General features: G+C 47.6%; 1 protein-coding gene and 2 pseudogenes across 7 annotated transcripts in view; 2 read left to right on the top strand and 1 right to left on the bottom strand.

Moving 5' to 3' along the window:
• Positions 1-9,832, top strand: part of LOC128596262 (antigen-presenting glycoprotein CD1d-like) — a 59,600-nt gene extending 49,768 nt beyond the window's left edge. The window contains exons 1-7 of one of the 7 annotated variants that reach the window (XM_053605895.1): positions 3,751-5,132; positions 5,831-6,230; positions 6,478-6,744; positions 7,005-7,283; positions 7,822-8,100; positions 8,846-8,954; positions 9,048-9,819. In XM_053605895.1, the coding sequence (XP_053461870.1) occupies positions 6,167-6,230; positions 6,478-6,744; positions 7,005-7,283; positions 7,822-8,100; positions 8,846-8,954; positions 9,048-9,069 (1,020 nt within the window). In that variant the 5' untranslated portion in view covers positions 3,751-5,132; positions 5,831-6,166 and the 3' untranslated portion in view covers positions 9,070-9,819. Of the gene's footprint in view, positions 1-3,750; positions 5,285-5,361; positions 6,231-6,477; positions 6,745-7,004; positions 7,284-7,821; positions 8,101-8,639; positions 8,720-8,845; positions 8,955-9,047 lie in introns of those variants that run through there. The other 6 variants (XM_053605894.1, XR_008383099.1, XM_053605897.1 and 3 more) reach the window with 6 other exon arrangements.
• On the top strand, positions 1,012-3,467 carry LOC128596261 (disabled homolog 2-like; annotated as a pseudogene).
• A 4,706-nt stretch (positions 9,833-14,538) lies between the features above and the next one.
• LOC128596487 (T-cell surface glycoprotein CD1b-like) overlaps positions 14,539-16,599 on the bottom strand; it is a 45,294-nt pseudogene continuing 43,233 nt past the window's right edge.

The following is a 16,599-nucleotide window of genomic DNA, read 5'->3' as shown; positions in this document are numbered from 1 at the left end:
TTCAAATTGTTTCTCATTTCGATGCTTGAAGACCTCTCCCCATTCTGTATGGCCTCTTCTAGACAGGATATGATTGTAAATACTCCCCTTCAGTAAAGTTGCCTGGAACAATACATCATCAAACACTACATTACACAATTTCTGGCAACAGGCAGAATGAGGTAATAGAGACTCAATGAATACTTTTAAAAGCTTGTAAATGCTGAGTGAAATGTAACCTAAAGATTTTAAATAACACTGTTAAGCTGTAAGGGGCTTGTCTGTAACAAGGAGAAGCAGTAGAAGGCCAGGCGCTGTGGCTCACGCCTGTAATCCTAGCAGTCTGGGAGGCCGAGGTGCGTGGATTGCTTGAGCTCACAGGTTTGAGACCAGCCTGAGCCAGAGCAAGACCACGTCTCTAAAAATAGCTCAGCATTGTCTCAGCTACTTGGGAGATGGAGGCAAGAGAATCGCTTGAGCCCAAGACGTTGAGGTTTCTGTGAGCTGTGACACCACGGCACTCTACCAAGGGTGACAAAGTGAGACTCTATCTCAAAAATAAATAAATAGTCCCCCTTCCCTCCCCACCGCCGGTGCCCGCCCGGGGGCTTTCGCCGTCCCGAAACGCGCTCCTCTGCCGGGTCGCTCGCGTCCCTGTGATCGCCCCCAGCTGGCGGGGCTAGCGGAGCCCCTGGGCCACCGCGGCGCGAGTTAATAAACAATTGCGTTTGGAAGACTCAGCAGACATGTTGAGGGGGAGTTACCCAGCTCAGGCAGCAAAAACATCCGGCACATTCCTGGGGCGTCCTTAGCTGCCAGCATCAGATTAGAACCTTATCTCTGGCCGGGAGTGGCCGCGCGGCTCCAGCTCGGCCGGCGGCTGTTTAAGCGGGGCTCGCCCTGCCGGCTGCGCGGCCCCTGCAGGCTCCGGGTGCCCAGAAGTCATGCTCGCGTCTCTGAGGCGATGCTAGCGGGTGTCTGGGGTAGGTTAGGTGTCGGCTGGTGCTGGGATTTGCTGCCTGCCTTCTTGCCATGCCTAACGAAGTAGAAACAAGTGCCACCAATGGTCAGCCTGGCCAACAGGCCGCAGCAAAGACACCATCAAAGAAGGAAAAGAAAAAAGGCCCTCAAAAGACAGACGAGTATCTTTTGGCTGGGTTCAAAGGCGATGGCGTAAAATACAAGGCCAAACTAACTGGCATTGACAATGTGCCAGATGCAAGAGGGGATAAAATGAGTCAAGATTCTATGATGAAACTAAAGGGAATGGCAGCAGCTGGTCGGTCACAGGGACAACACAAACAGAGGATCTGGGCCAACATTTCCCTTTCTGGAATAAACATAATTGATGAGAAAACTGGGGTAATAGAACATGAACATCCAGTAAATAAGATTTCTTTCATTGCCTGGTTTTGTGACAGACAGCGGGGCATTTGGCTATGTGTGTGGAGGAGAGGGCCAGCATCAGTTTTTTGCCATAAAAATGGGGCAACAGGCTGAGCCATTAGTTGTTGATCTTAAAGATCTTCTCCAAGTTATCTATAATGTAAAGAAAAAGGAAGAAGAAAAGAAAAAGATGGAAGAAGCCAACAAAGTAGAGAATGGGAGTGAGCCCCTAATGATTCTTGATGACCAAGCTAACAAACTGAAGTTGGGTGTTGACCAGATGGATTTGTTTGGGGACAAGTCTACACCTCCTGACCTAAATAGTCCAAAAGAGAGCAAAGACATCCTGTTAGTGGATCTAAACTCTGAAATCATCACCAACCAGAATTCTTCAAGAGAAAATTCATTCTTAACAAATGGCACCACTTCCTGCTCTCTTCCTCGACCAAAGCCTCAGGCATCATTCTTCCCTGAAAACACCTTTTCTGCCAATCTCAACGTCTTTCCTACCTGTAATCCTGATCCTTTCCATGACAATCCTTTCGCACAGCCAGACCAATCGACACCCTCTTCTTTTGATTCTCTCAAATCTCCAGATCAGAGGAAAGAGAATTTGAGCAGCTTATCTGCTTCATTGAGTAATGGGCCCCAGAATGGTGATGCTAATTATTTTGGTCAGCAGTTTGACCAGATCTCTATCCGGACTGCCAAACAGGAAGCACAGGCAGGCCCGTGGCCCTTTTCAAGTACGCAAACCCAGCCACCAGTGAGAACTGAAAACGGGGTATCTGAAAGAGAACAGAAGGGCTTCCATGTCAAATTCTCCCCAAACCCTTTTGTGGGAAGCCCTCCCAAAGGACTGTCTGTACTGAATGGCATAAAGCAGCGCTTGAAAAGCTCTGTCCAGTCCTCACCACAGGAATCCATAGCCATTATCCCACCTCCACAAACTACCAAACTGGGAAGAGGCAGAAGGACTACTAAGTCTTCAGCCAATGACTTGCTTGCATCAGACATCTTTACTCCTCCCATCTCAGAACCTCCAGGCCAGATGTCACCCATAGGACAGTCTGCAACCATGCAGACCAACCCTCTGGATCTCTTCAAAACAAGTGCTCCTGCAAGTGGGGCCCCTTACAAGCCTAGGTGGTGGACCAGCCACACTCCCTCAGGCAGGCCATGGAGCGCTACACCTCTGGTCTTCAATCAGTCCACTTCAGGTTTTGGTCAGCCTATCATTTTTGGTACAAGCCCAATGGTTCCAGGTTGGAACTAGCCTTCATCCTTTGCAGCCTCAACTTCCCCTCCAGCACCTGCCATTTGGGGCCCTTCTGTGTCTGTAGCACCCAATACTTGTCAATCAATAAGCCCTTTGGGGAATCCTTTTCAAAGTAATATTTTTCCATCTCCTGCTATGTCCACTCAGCCCCCTTCTATGCTGTCCTCTCTTCTGGTCACCTCTCCTCAGCCGCCTCCCAGAACTGGCCCTCTAAAGGACATCTCCAGTGATGCCTTCACTGCCTTAGACCCACTCAGGGATAAAGATGTCAAGGAAGTGAAAGAAATGTTTAAGGACTTCCAACTGCAGCAGCCACCTGCTGTGCCCGCATGGAAGGGAGACCAGACTCCCTCTGGTACTTCAAGTGCTTTCTTCAGTTATTTCAACAACAAAGTTGGCATTCCTCAGGAGAATGCAGACCATGATGACTTTGATACTAATCAACTGTTGAATAAAATCAATGAATCACTAAAGCCAGCTCCCAGACAAGGTGCCCTGCCAGTTACCAGATCTGTTGACAATGCATTTGAGAACCCTTTCTCTAAAGATTCTTTCAGTTCATCACAATCCTCTATGGCTTCTCAATCTGCATCTCCGGATATGTATAGGGATCCTTTTGGAAATCCTTTTGCCTAACGTCTGGTCTTGGTATGCTGACTATCCAGAGGAACGAAAAGCTTGGCCTTAGTAGTAAAGGACAAAGCTAATAGCCAAACACGTCCTGATGGCTGCCCTTGTCTGGCTTTGGCATATTATCTGTTGCCTTATTTCTTGCCTCCTCCACTTATAAAATGCCTTTTATTTTATGTCTAGGTTAAAGCTAAACGGAATCTATGATTTTAAATAAATTAAAATCCTAAACTCAAATAAATAAATAAAATAAAAACACCAAGGAGAAACAGTAAATCCATAACAGTGAGCTGGCAGAGTGGCAGTTCATAGGTGTCTGGGTCCTGGTTTTCTAGAGCCTCCAGAAATTATAACCCCAGGCCTGAGATATGCATGAGTTTAGAATCTCAATATTTTATTGTCTGCATAGAGTATGAACCATAAGCGGAGAAATTAACACAAGAATTGGTCCAGGGCCATTGATACTCCTAGAGCATTGGTAGGAGCAAATACATAATAGTTCTTTTATTTTATTTATTTATTTTTATTTTTATTTTTTGAGACAGAGCCTCAAGCTGTTGCCCTGGGCAAACTGCCATGGCATCACAGCTCACAGCAACCTCTAACTCCTGGGCTCAAGCGATTCTCCTGCCTCCGCTTCCCAGACACCCGCCACAACACTTGGCTATTTTTTGTTTGCAGCCGTCATTGTTGTTTGGCGGCCTGGGCTGGATTTGAACCCGCCAGCTCAGGTGTATGTGGCTGGCGCCTTAGCTGCTTGAGCCACAGGCGCTGAGCCCATAATAGTTCTATAAGGACTTTTTCACAACCTAAGCTGATAGGAGGGTCAGTAGGCACAATACAAAAATTTATGTCCCAAGTATTGACAGTAATAAAACAATGTGAAAAAGATAATAAATATGCTTAAAATATCTAAGAAGGCAAAAGAAAGAATAGAAACCATAATGAAAAATAGGACAGTATAATAAAAAGAACAAAAGGACCAGTAAAATATTAAATGTTTGACAAATTTGTCACTAATTTAAACTAATTAACAGACAAGTTAATAGCAGAAGAGAGCTAATCAAATGTGAATTTAGGAAAGTAGAAGGTAGCTTTGAAGAAATTAGCCAAAATTGCACTGAGATAAACTTGTAACCATTTCTATAATTTTTTTTTGAGGCAGAGTCTCACTTTATCGCCCTTGGTAGAGTGCCGTAGTGTCACACAGCTTATAGCAACTTCCAACTCTTGGGCTTAGGCGATTGTCTTGCCTCAGCCTCCCAAGTAGCTGGGACTACAGGTGCCTGCCACAAGGCCCGGCTATTTTTTTGTTCCAGCTGTCATTGTTGTTTAGCTGGCCCAGGCCAGGTACAAACCTGCCAGCCTGGGTATATGTGGCTGGTGCCCTACCCCCTGAGCTATCATTTCTACAATTACAAACTCTGATATGTGCTGGGAGGAAAGTGTCTCTATGCTAGCTGGTATACAAGGAGTGGTGGTTGGGGGCGTGGCTGACCTAGTTCACTTGTGTTACACAGTTGGGGAGGTCTGAGAAGGCTCCCCTGAGAAAGTGACCTTTGAGCTGAGATCAGAGTGGAATAAAGTTGGCATTGGGAGGGGGTGAGGTGAGCAGAGGGCCAGGAGCTTTCCACAGAGAGAGAGAGAGAACTGCTAGTGCAGAGACCTCGGACAGGAATGAGTTTTGCATTTCTCTTAGAGGAACTGAAAGGGTATCAGTGAGGCTGCAGAGCACAGCCACTGAGATGGGTGCCACGTGAGGTTTCAAGGCAGACCAGGGCTCCATCTCACGGACTCTTGCAGGCTGTGTGGATGATTTTCTTCTCAATCCAGGAATGGTGGGGCCATCAGGCAAAAGGTTAGGGGGCTGGCAAAGGAGGAAAAGTAGAGAAGAGGAGGACCCATTCAAGAGGCATTGAAAAAGAACTAGCGATGGATTGGATAAAAGGCACAAGGGAGGGGAGATGCCAGGCTGCTGCCCAGGTTCTGACTTTGCCAAGAGGCTCTAAGGTTCTGAACCACTGTTTTGGTCACTTTTGCTTATTTTCAGTGTGAGAAGTGGGAGCTGGCTGTTCAGATGCACAGAGGCTCCTAACCACTGTTTTGGTCACTTTTGCTTATCTTCAGTGTGAGAAGCGGGAGCTGGCTGTTCAGGTGCACGGACGCTCCTATTGGGAGACTGAATGAGGAGCCAGCGGGGTTAAGTGAGCAGGCAGAGAGGCCAGGAGGGAGTGTGAGAGCAGGAGAGGAGGATCCAGGGATGTTCCTGCAGGAAGCGGTCAGAGAAGGCAGAGAGGAGGCCAGGAGGAGCAGAGCAAGGGCCTGGACAGGACCAACTAGAGGGTGGGGAGAGCTGAGACGGAGGAATCCTCTCAATGTACAACTGCGAAAATTCACTGTCATGTTTTCACTTTAATAGAAATGTGATAACTTGCACATGCAGAAATTTTAGAAGACAAAAGCAAATTAAGGTCACCCATAGTCTTTGTACCTGGAGGCACCCATTGCTCAATCAAGAACTTTCCTTTTTTTTTTTCTCCTTTATAACTTGTCCAGATTTATCACGCAAATGTAAGTTTCCCCTCTGCTTCGAAACTTCCCACAAGCTGTCCCAGACTCTGCATCGACATAGGATACAGAGACCAGCGGGTTTGTGAAACTCACTCCAGCGGGCGGCGCCGCCTGCAGTCACGGGACCCCGATCTTTCCGCAACTGGAAGAGCTGACATCTGGGGACCTCATAGCAGAAGCAACAAACCTCTGGCTATTTGGTTACTGGCAGTAAGAGGGCTGCCCGCGTCTGGGCCTGGGGATTGTCCCGCAACCTCGCCAATAGAGCCGGTGCGAGTCCAGCGCTTGGCCGAGCTCTGCAAGGTCTCCGCTTCTGGCGATATGCGGCGCCTGCTGCTGCTGCTGCAGGTCTGGGCGCTGCTCCGGGTCTTGGGAGGCCCCGAAGGTGAGTGGGACCGGGCTCTGGGCACGCGCCGGGAGGGCTGAGAGAGGGGCCGGGTTGGGACCGAGGGCGACGCGCGGGTCCAGCCGGGAGACCCCGCAGTCTCGGCTCTGGAGAGGGAGCGCTGCCGGGCGCTCTCCCGCTCCATCCCTCCTTCCACGCTCCCCGGCTGCTGTTCCTATCGCCCCTCCTCATCCGCGCGGCGTCTGCTCTCCGCCACCTGCTGCGCCTCCGACTCCATCTCTCCCAGGCCCGCAAAGGAGCTTCTCCTTCCGCTGCCTCCAGATCTCGTCCTTCTCCAGCAGCAGCCGGGCGCGCACGGACGGCTCAGCCTGGCTGGGGGAGCTGCAGACCCACAGCTGGGGCCACTCCTCGGACGCCTTCCGCTTCCTGCAGCCCTGGTCCCGCGGCGGATTCAGCGACCAGCAATGGGGGAGGCTGCAGCACATCTTTCGGGTCTACCGAGGCAGCTTCACCAGGGAAGTACAGAAATTCGTCAAAAAGCTACAAGTAGCCTGTGAGCTGAGGGAAGGGTCCTGGGCGGGTACCGAGGGGGGAGGATGGACGCGGACGCCCACCTAGGTGGGAGACCAGGCCCCCACCTGCCCATCTTTTTCTGATTTCCACTTCTGCCTGGACATGTCCCAGCCTGTAACTCCCCACAATGTCCCTTGTTCCTGCCTGCTCTGGGTTACCCATCCTCACACTGATTTCTTCTCTTTCACTCTGTCCAGTCTTTTAAAACCTTCTCTGATCTCCATCCACGTCTCTCCTCAGATCCCATTCAGCTCCAGCTGTCCGCCGGCTGCGAGGTGCGCCCCGGGAACGCCTCAACAGACTTTTTCCACGTAGCATTCCAAGGAAGCGATTTCCTGAGTTTCCAAGGAACCTCGTGGGAGCCAGCTGCACAGGTCTCAGACTGGGTAACCTCGGTCATCGGAGAGCTCAACGAGGACCAGGGCACGAGGGAAACAGTGAAGTGGCTCCTCAGTGTCATCTGCCCTCAACTTGCCAGAAGCCTTGTTGAGGCGGGGGCGTCAGAGCTGCAGAAGCAAGGTCAGCCTGCCTTTCTCACCCCCGGCCCCCACGCCAGGGTTTTCGAGTGCAAGGTTCTAATCCCTTCCAGCAGCTGCGAAGAGAAAGGGGTAGGAGGCGCTAGATCAGGGCGGGGGTGGGGGTGGGGTGGTTGGGGGCGCTGGGCTGGCGGGGATTTACCTCTCTCAGAGGTCAGCTGAGCGCCTGCTGTGTTCCCTGAATTGAATCACATACACGCTGGGGGTCAAAGCTGGTTGGGTAGGTAGGGTCCCTGCTTGTGGGGGAGATGAGAAGACAGATTAACAATCAACACAGCATCTGAGACTTAGTACTGTCACAGCTGAACAAAGGGTGTCTAGGAGAGCAGAGGGAGGACATTTATGGGAGACTGGGGTTGGAGAAGGGGAATGAGAACCAGGGAAGGTTCTGGAGAAGGTAACAGGAGTGGGTTGAAGTTATGAGAGACTTCAGTTGCAGCAGTAGACAAGTGGGGAACAAGAGCCAGGTACCAGGCCTGGAACCTTTAATTCTAAGACTCCCCATTCCCTGTTGGACACAGTGAAGCCCGAGGCCTGGCTGTCCAGTGGCCCCAGTCCCGGGCCTGGCCGTCTGCTGCTGGTCTGCCACGTCTCAGGATTCTACCCAAAGCCCGTGTGGGTGATGTGGATGCGGGGTGAGCAGGAGCAGCCGGACACTCAGCACAGCGACCTCCTGCCCAATGCTGATTGGACATGGTATCACCGAGCGACCCTGGACGTGGCAGCTGGGGAGGCTGCCGGCCTGTCCTGCCGGGTGAAGCACAGCAGTCTAGAGGGCCAGGACATCGTCCTCCACTGGGGTGAGAAAGAAAAAGGTCCAGGTTGGACATGGGAGGAGGCACAGAGGGAAGCCCTGAGGAAGGAGAGCGTTGATTGTCCCAGCATGGAGGGGTTTCAGAGATGAGAGGGATGGAAGGAGGGATTCCACATACAGGAGAGAAACAAAGACCGGAAACTCAGAAAGCACTGAGGTAAAAGGGTCCCATATACAAGGAGAAACATGATGAAAAATCTCAGAGATACAGAAGTAGGTGGCAAATAAAGAATCCCAGGAGGATTCATTCCCCAGCAGCAAGGGGTCAAGGGACTTTAGACAGGCAGGCTGTCAAAGAGAGCTGTGGTTTGTCAAGTGCTTCCTACATGGCGCTGGTGACCATGCACACAGTATTTCTTCTGATCCTCAGCACTCTCTTTTGAAGTAAGTAGCTGCTGTGCCCATTTTACAGATGAGGAAATTGAGGCTGAGATTAGGTGAACAGCCAGGTGTCATGCGGAAAGTTGAAGAGTGATTTTAGACTCAGGCCTGCCTACCTACACAGCTGTCATGCTTCTCCTCTAGGCTGTACAAGCAAATGCTGAGGTGAACTGAATGAAGGATGCCTAGATCCTAGGAACAGATGGAGAATATAAACTTACGAGGTATAGAAACAGGCACTTTAAATGAAGGAGGAAATCAGAAGCATCTTGGCACCCTCCCATGTGCTTGCACCCGGGGACTTGAAATGGGAGGGGCCCTGTGCAGAGACATCCTGTGTTTCCCCAAAGCAGGAGGGAGCCGCACCTCCACGGGCCTGGTCGTCCTGGCAGTGCTGGCGTGCCTGGTGTCCCTCCTGGTGCTCACTGTAGGATTAAGGCTCTGGCTTAAGAGGTGCTGGTAAGTCTCCCTTTCCGTGTCCTTTCCTCAGCCTCCCCTCCTTTCCTGGCTCCCCTTTTCCTGAATGGCCTCTCCCTTTCTGTCTTCTCATAGCTCCTATCAAGACGTCTTGTGACTCTCCTCACCACACCTGCCTCCCCGAACCTCAGTGTACCTCAAGTTCCTGGGACTTCAGTTCTGGTCTGCCTAGGAATTGAGGATGAAAGGAGAGGAAGCTTGAAGAAGCAGAGAACAGTTGAAAGGCAGCTCTCATCACATCCATTTAACATTTATAAAAGAATTCAAATTTTTTTCATTATACTGCAAGTTTATATGCCCAGATGGCTCAGACACCAACCAGGGAAGCGGATAAGCACTGGGGTCTAAGTGCATGTGATGGAATCTGCAGTGACCCGGAAAACAGGTGTCCTGTCCAGAGGAAGTGGCTACAGCTGCTGCTTGTCAAGTATAAAGTCAGAAGGTGGCTTAGTTCTACTTGCATTTTTCAAGCAAACTGGAAATCTGGAGTTTGATGTGAACATTCCTTATTTTAATATGCTGATTCAAGTTTTGAGAAAATCTTATGAGAGACACCGCAATACCTATTTGCTGGCTGATAACAACCAGGAGCTACTAGTTGTGTTTCCTTCTAAAAAGTTTGCCCTGAATGACATATTAGCAGCTTTTTGACATAATTTCTACTGTGAATTTGGATTTACAGTCAAAGGACACTTTCTCTTTAAAAGAAAGTGAGGTTGTAAGAAACAGAGGTGTATCAAGCTTTTACTTGATGTAACTTTATTAAAAGAAGTCATAGTATATATGCATTTTGTTGAAAAAGCTACTTCTCTCCTACTTGTAGCTCTCAAAAGAGACAATGGGTGGGCTGTGGTGACTCACCCTGTAATCCTAGCAATGTGGGAGGCCAGGGCAGGAGGATTGCTTGAGGCCAAGAGTTGAGACCAGCCTGGGCAATATAGCAAGTTTTTTCTTTAAAAAAATAAAGTGTGTGTATTGGTAGGTGACTGTAGTTCCAGCTACCAGGGAGGCCAAAGCAGGAGGATCACTTTAAGCCTAGGAGTTTGAGGTTATGGTGAGCTGTGATTGGGCCACTGTACTCCAGCCTGGGTGACAGAGGAAGCCCTTGTCAATTAAAAAAACAAAAACAAAAACAAAAAACAACACCGCATGGGAAAAGGGTAAGACCCCCTAGACAGGCAAATGCTGTTGTAATGTTGGCTTTAACACCCTAGCTATGTGTTTTGTTTGTGGCTTAAAGAGGACAAAGCAGGAAACTTTGATAAACAGCAGACCTTCCTTGTGCTAAAACAATTAGGAGGCCAAGTTAAAATCATCTGTCTGCCTCTCTGGGAAGTCATTTATCAACAGGGCCTCCAAAGATCCAGAAGAAGTGAGATTCATCTGTTGGAAAGTCTTTGAAAAAAATAACATTTGGCCTTCTCTACACTGGACTTGGAGGTCTGAACCTAGGATGGGGTGAAGATCCTGCTAGCTTCTAAATCAGTGGTTCCCAGTTGTAGCTGCCTGAGCAGCAGCGCCTGAGAACTTGGTAGAAATGGTAATTGTGGGCCTCACCCCCTGACCCACTGAGTGAGAAACCCTGAGAGTGGGGCTCAGTAATCAAGCCCTCTGGGATACAGGTGCTCAGCTGAGGTTAGAGAACCACTGTCCCCAGTTATTGTCCATGCTATGCAACTGAATTCTTCAGATTGCTAAGTAAGAAGGAGATTGGCCCCGGATTATTCAGGGAAGGCTTCCTGGAAGAGGGGGACTTTGAAGTGTGGTTTTGAAAAAGAGAGGCAGTGAGGCGGGGCACCAGGTGCACTGGATCAGGAGACTGGCTTTCTAGCCTCAGACTCAGTTTCCTCCTGTGCCAAATGGGGGTGATAATGTCTGTCTTGATTAGTTCACAGACATGAGTTGCAGGATAAAGTGTGCGAGATATGTGGCAAACTGCAATGCTTAAAAAGTGTGGAGCCCATTACTATTGCCGATGCTATGCAGCTTTGCTTTCTGAAGCCGTGTCTGGTCAGCGAGCCTTCCTGGTTGACCCGTGTTCTTAGAGCATGTGTGTTAAAGTGTCCTTACCAATCAATGTTCTTTGGAAAATGTTTCTGCATGAATTTGCGGTAGCTCTGATTCATCTTTTAGCAACTTTAATTGGGAAGTAATGGCTTACCTCTCCAGGAAGTTCCATCCTCTTCCTTCAAACACACTGTTCAAAACATCTCAGAAAATCCTGAGAGTTCACTTTCAAACATGTTCATACTCCCTTTATGAAGGTCGCGTTCCGTACTGAGTGCTGTGCTGATTGTCACTTTATTGCTACTCTGCTTCAGATCCATCCTTCATTATAGGATTAGTGACAATGAACAGAATGCGTGTAATATTTCTCCTTTAAAGTCAGCATAATGTTCTGCTTTTTCAGTAAAGGGCCTGGAGGGACAGGCGCAGCAGGAGGACGGACAGTCCTGCAGCTCTCAGCTACTGTGGGTGCAGCCCCAGAGAGTCGTGAGGGCATCCTGTGTGGTGCTGCCCCAGCCATGTCCCCAGATCCCGAGGTGCTCTGTGACCTTGAAGCCTCAGCCTGGCAGTAACCTTCTGACATAGAGACCGGTGCCACATCCCCTCTTCAGACGCTCACGCCACCTGTGCTGAGTCCACTTGCTGCCGGGGGGTTTCCACCAAGCCACACTTCCTCTGCTGCCTTGCTGCTCAGGCCAGGCGGGTTGCGTCCAGCTCGTCCCGGGACTGCAGACCAGCTCTGGCCTGGACCAGCCTGTCAACTTCTCTGCTCTCTGAGGGACTGAACTATACCTTCTCCCGTGAGGTCTGCACTCCAGCTTTCAGGAGGGGCCCCCCTTCCAAGCTGTTTTCTGAATATTCTCCTTCAGCCCTAGGGTTCTATGTAGAGTTTTCTTTTATCTTAACGTTATTTTCTTATTATGTTTAAAACTTCTATTCAACTTCCTCTGTTGAAGTCGCTGTGTGACTTGTATTTGCTGGTTGGGCTCAGGGGGATACGTGGGCCTACTTTGCCATACACAGAACTTTCCAAAGCTTGACTTGAATCTGCTTTCCTCCAAGGGCTTAGATTTGACATTCTTTGCCAACAGCTTGCTCAGAAGTTACCTGCCGATGCATTCGGAGATAATTGCCAGGATTGTATGAAAGACTTTATGAAGTCTTCAGATGGGCTTAGAATTTAATACTGGCTTCTGAAATGTCTGTGGGCGTAATAAGCTCCATTTACAGGGCGGCTGCAGAGTGACTTATAGCCCATGAGAGGACATGCAGTGGTTGGCAGATGAAAGGTTCAGAAGGTAAAAGTAGCCTTGTTCCAATTTTCTGAGAAGATTAACTTGTTAGTTCCTGGAAAATTAAGTAGAAATGGAGGAAGGTGGAAAGGCATCACTTGCTACATATAAGGCTTGTATCTCAGACTCTATGTTTGCATGATAGTAACAACAGTAGCAACAGCTGCCACAGCCAGGGCAGACTGTCAGTGAGAGAAGAGCATGGTCCTGGAGAAATCTCAACTCAAAATGCCAGTCTGATCCACAGTGGCAGTTTTTTTTTTATTAATATTAAATCATAGCTGTGTACATTAATGTGATCATGGGGCACCATACACTGGTTTTATAAACAGTTTGACACATTTTCATCACACTGGTTAACATAGCCTTCCTGGCATTTTCTTAGTTATTGTGTTAAGAGAATTATATTCTACATTTACAAAGTTTCACATGTACCCTTGTAAGATGCACTGCAGGTGTAATCCCACCAATCACTCTCCCTCCACCCATCCTCCCCCTCCCTGGACTCCCTCTTCCCCTTCCCCATATTCTTAGGTTATAACTGGGTTATAGCTTTCATATGAAAGCCATAAATTAGTTTCATAGTAGGGCTGAGTACATTGGATACTTTTTCTTCCATTCTTGAGATACTTTACTAAGAAGAATACGTTCCAGCTCCATCCATGTAAACATGAAAGAGGTAAAAGTTCTCCATCTTTCTTTCAGGCTGCATAATATTCCATGGTGTACATACACCACAATTTATTAATCCATTCATGGATCGATGGGCACTTGGGCTTTTTCCATGACTTAGCAATTGTGAATTGGGCTGCAATAAATATTCTGGTACAAATATCTTTGTTATAATGTGATTTTTGGTCTTCTGGGTATATACCTAGTAGAGGAATTATAGGATTGAATGGCAGATCTATTTTTAGATCTCTAAGCGTTCTCCAAACATCTTTCCAAAAGGAATGTATTAATTTGCATTCCCACCAGCAGTGTAGAAGTGTTCCCTTTTCTCCACATCCATGCCAACATCTCTGGTTTTGGGATTTTGTGATATGTGCCAATCTTACTGGAGTTAGATGGTGTCTCAAGGTAGTTTTGATTTACATTTCTCTGATGATTAAAGATGATGAGCATGTTTTCATATGTCTGTAGGCTGTGTACCTGTCTTCTTCAGAGAAGTTTCTCTTCAAGTCCCTTGCCCAGCCTGTGATGAGATCACTTGTTATTTTCTTGCTTATACGTTTGAGTTCTCTGTGGATTCTGGTTATTAAACCTTTGTCAGAGACATAACCTGCAAATATTTTCTCCCATTCTGAGGGCTGTTTGCTTGCTTTACTTACTGTGTTCTTGGCTGTGCAGAAGCTTTTTAGTTGATCAGGTCCCAGTAGTGTATTTTTGAAGCTGCTTCAATTGCCCCGGGGGTCCTCCTCATAAAAAACTCACCAGACCGATTTCTTTCTTTCTTTTTGTTTTTTTAAACACGTTAAATTTATGAAAATACAGGGATGAACACTTTAGTAACCGCTTTTGGGGTTGGTGGTGATTCCTGCAATGCTGCAAAGGTTAGTTTTGACTCCTGATCAAACTAAAAACTTGAAGCTTGGTATCCTGCTTATGTGAGGTGTCTGCTGACATCGCAGCCAGTGAACAGACGGCTTACGGCTTGGTAACTTATTTTACGTACGCATAAAGTCCACAAGCTGACCAACACCCCAGACTAGTTTAAGATGCTGTTCTCCATATGCTGCACTAGTTCTTTTTTTTTTTTTTTTTGTAGAGACAGAGTTTCACTTCATTGCCCTCCATAGAGTGCCGTGGCGTCACACAGCTCACAGCAACCTCCAACTCCTGGGCTTAGGCGATTCTCCAGCCTCAGCCTCCTGAGTAGCTGGGACTACAGGCGCCCGCCACAACACCCGCTATTTTTTTGTTGCAGTTTGGCCGGGGCTGGGTTTGAACCCGCCACCCTCGGTATATGGGGCTGGCGCCCTGCTCACTGAGCCACAGGCGCCGCCCGCTGCACTAGTTCTTAACGTGGATGTAATCAAATCACTCCCAAGAGGAAAAGTTTCCTTGCAATAACCTCACAGACCCAAGATGAGAGGCCTGGGCTGTCTCTGTCTAGCCTCTTTCGCAGGCTTGAGACCCGAGAAATGCTCCTGTAGCTTCGTTTCTACCCGGCACCCGTTCTTAGCTGCCCAGCCTGGCGCTGCAGCGCAGCCCATCCATCCGGCCAGGGCTGCAGCCCATCCCTGCGACCAGGGCTGTCCGGTGGCTTAGGGCGGGAACCTCACCTCGGGGTGCTCCACCACCTCAGTGCGGATGGCCAGGGCGCTAAGCCGCTGCTCCAGCGCCGTCAGCAACTCTGTGCCCGCCATGCTGCCATCGCCTTCGTGGCAGGCAGCGTGAGAGTGGGCGCGGCCTGGAAGCCGGAGCCTGGGGAGGAAGCACCTGGCTGTGCTCTGCAGCCAGAAGATCAGCCCAGGGCCCTTGCAGCACCGGCTGCCAGAGGCGGGGGCGCCTATGGCTTCATCCGCAGGAGGGGCGGGCTTGGGAAGACCTGCCTGGGCCCTGGGTGGCACCCCGCTAGCCCCATACGGATTTCTTCAAGGGTTTTCCCTGCACTCTCTTCTAGTATTTTTATAGTTTCATGTCTTAAGTTTAAATCTTTAATCCAGTGAGAGTCTATCTTAGTTAATGGTGAAAGGTGTGCGTACAGTTTCAGTCTTCTACAGGTTGCCAGCGGGTTCACCCAGCACCATTTGTTAAATAGAGAATCTTTTCCCCACTGAATGTTTTTAATTGGCTTGTCAAAGATCAAATAATGGTAAGTAGCTGGCTTAATCTCTTGGTTCTCTATTCTGTTCCATACATCTACCTCTCTGTTTTTGTGCCATTACCATACTGTTTTGATCACTATCTATTTATAGTATAGTCTGAGGTCCAGTAGTGTGATTCCTCCCGCTTTGTTTTTATTTCTGAGTAATGTCTTGGCTATTCGAGGTATTTTCTGATTCCGTATAAAACAAAGTATTATTTTTTCAAGATCTTTAAAGTATGACAGTGGAGCTTTAATAGGGATTGCATTAAAATTGTATATTGCTTTTGTTAGTATGGATATTTTAACGATGTTGATTCTTCCCAGCCGTGAGCATGGTATGTTTTTCCATTTGTTAATGTTTTCAGCTATTTCTTTTCTTAGAGTTTCATAGTTATCTTTATAGAGATCTTTTACGTCCTTTGTTAGATAAACTCCCAAATATTTCATCTTCTTTGGCACTACTGTGAATGGAATAGAGTCCTTAACTGTTTTTTCAGCTTGACTATTGTTGGTATATATAAACGCTACTGATTTATGAATGTCGATTTTGTAACCTGAGATGCTGCTGTATTCCTTGATCACTTCTAAGAGTTTTGTAGTAGAATCCCTGGTGTTTTCCAGATATATAATCATATCATCTGCGTAGAGCGAAAGTTTGATCTCTTCTGACCCTATATGGATACCCTTGATCGTCTTTTCTTCCCTAATTGTGATGGCTAAAACTTCCATTACAATGTTAAAGAGCAGTGGAGACAATGGGCAGCCTGGTTCCTGATCTGAGTGGAAATGATTTCAGTTTAACTCCATTCAATACAATATTGGCTGTGGGTTTGCTGTAGATGGCCTCTATCAGTTTAAGAAATGTCCCTTCTATACCAATTTTCTTAGGTGTTCTGATCCTGAAGGGATGCTGGATATTATCAAAAGCTTTTTCTGCATCAATTGAGAGAATCATATGGTCTTTGTTTTTTAATTTGTTTATGTGCTGAATTATACTTATAGATTTAGGGATATTGAACAGACTTGAGACCCTGGGGTAAAACCGACTTGGTCATGATGTATAATTTGTTTGATGTGTTGCTGGATTCTGTTTGTTAGGATCTTGTTGAATATTTTTGCATCTATATTCATTAGTGATATTGGTCTATAATTTTCTTTTCTTGTTGGGTCTTTTCCTGTTTTGGGATCAGGGTGATGTTTGCTTCATAGAATGTGCTGAGTAGTCTTCCTTCTTTTTCTACATTTTGGAACAGGTTGAGTAATATAGGTACTAGTTCCTCTTTAAAGGTTTGGTAGAATTCTGACGTGAAACCATCTGGTCTCGGGCTTTTCTTTTTAGGGAGATTTCATATGGTTGATGCTATTTCAGAACTTGATAATGGCCTGTTCAACATTTCCACTTGATTCTGGCTAAGTCTTGGAAGGTGACGTGCTTCCAAGTATTGGTCAATTTCCTTCAGATTTTCATGTTTCTGAGAATAAAGTTTTTTGTAATATTCATTAAGGATTTTTTGAA

This window comes from Nycticebus coucang, chromosome 10 (assembly GCF_027406575.1).
Source record: "Nycticebus coucang isolate mNycCou1 chromosome 10, mNycCou1.pri, whole genome shotgun sequence".
Taxonomy (NCBI): domain Eukaryota; kingdom Metazoa; phylum Chordata; class Mammalia; order Primates; family Lorisidae; genus Nycticebus; species Nycticebus coucang.
The sequence above is the reverse complement of the archived record's forward strand: the minus strand, read 5'-3'. Positions and strand labels throughout refer to the sequence as shown.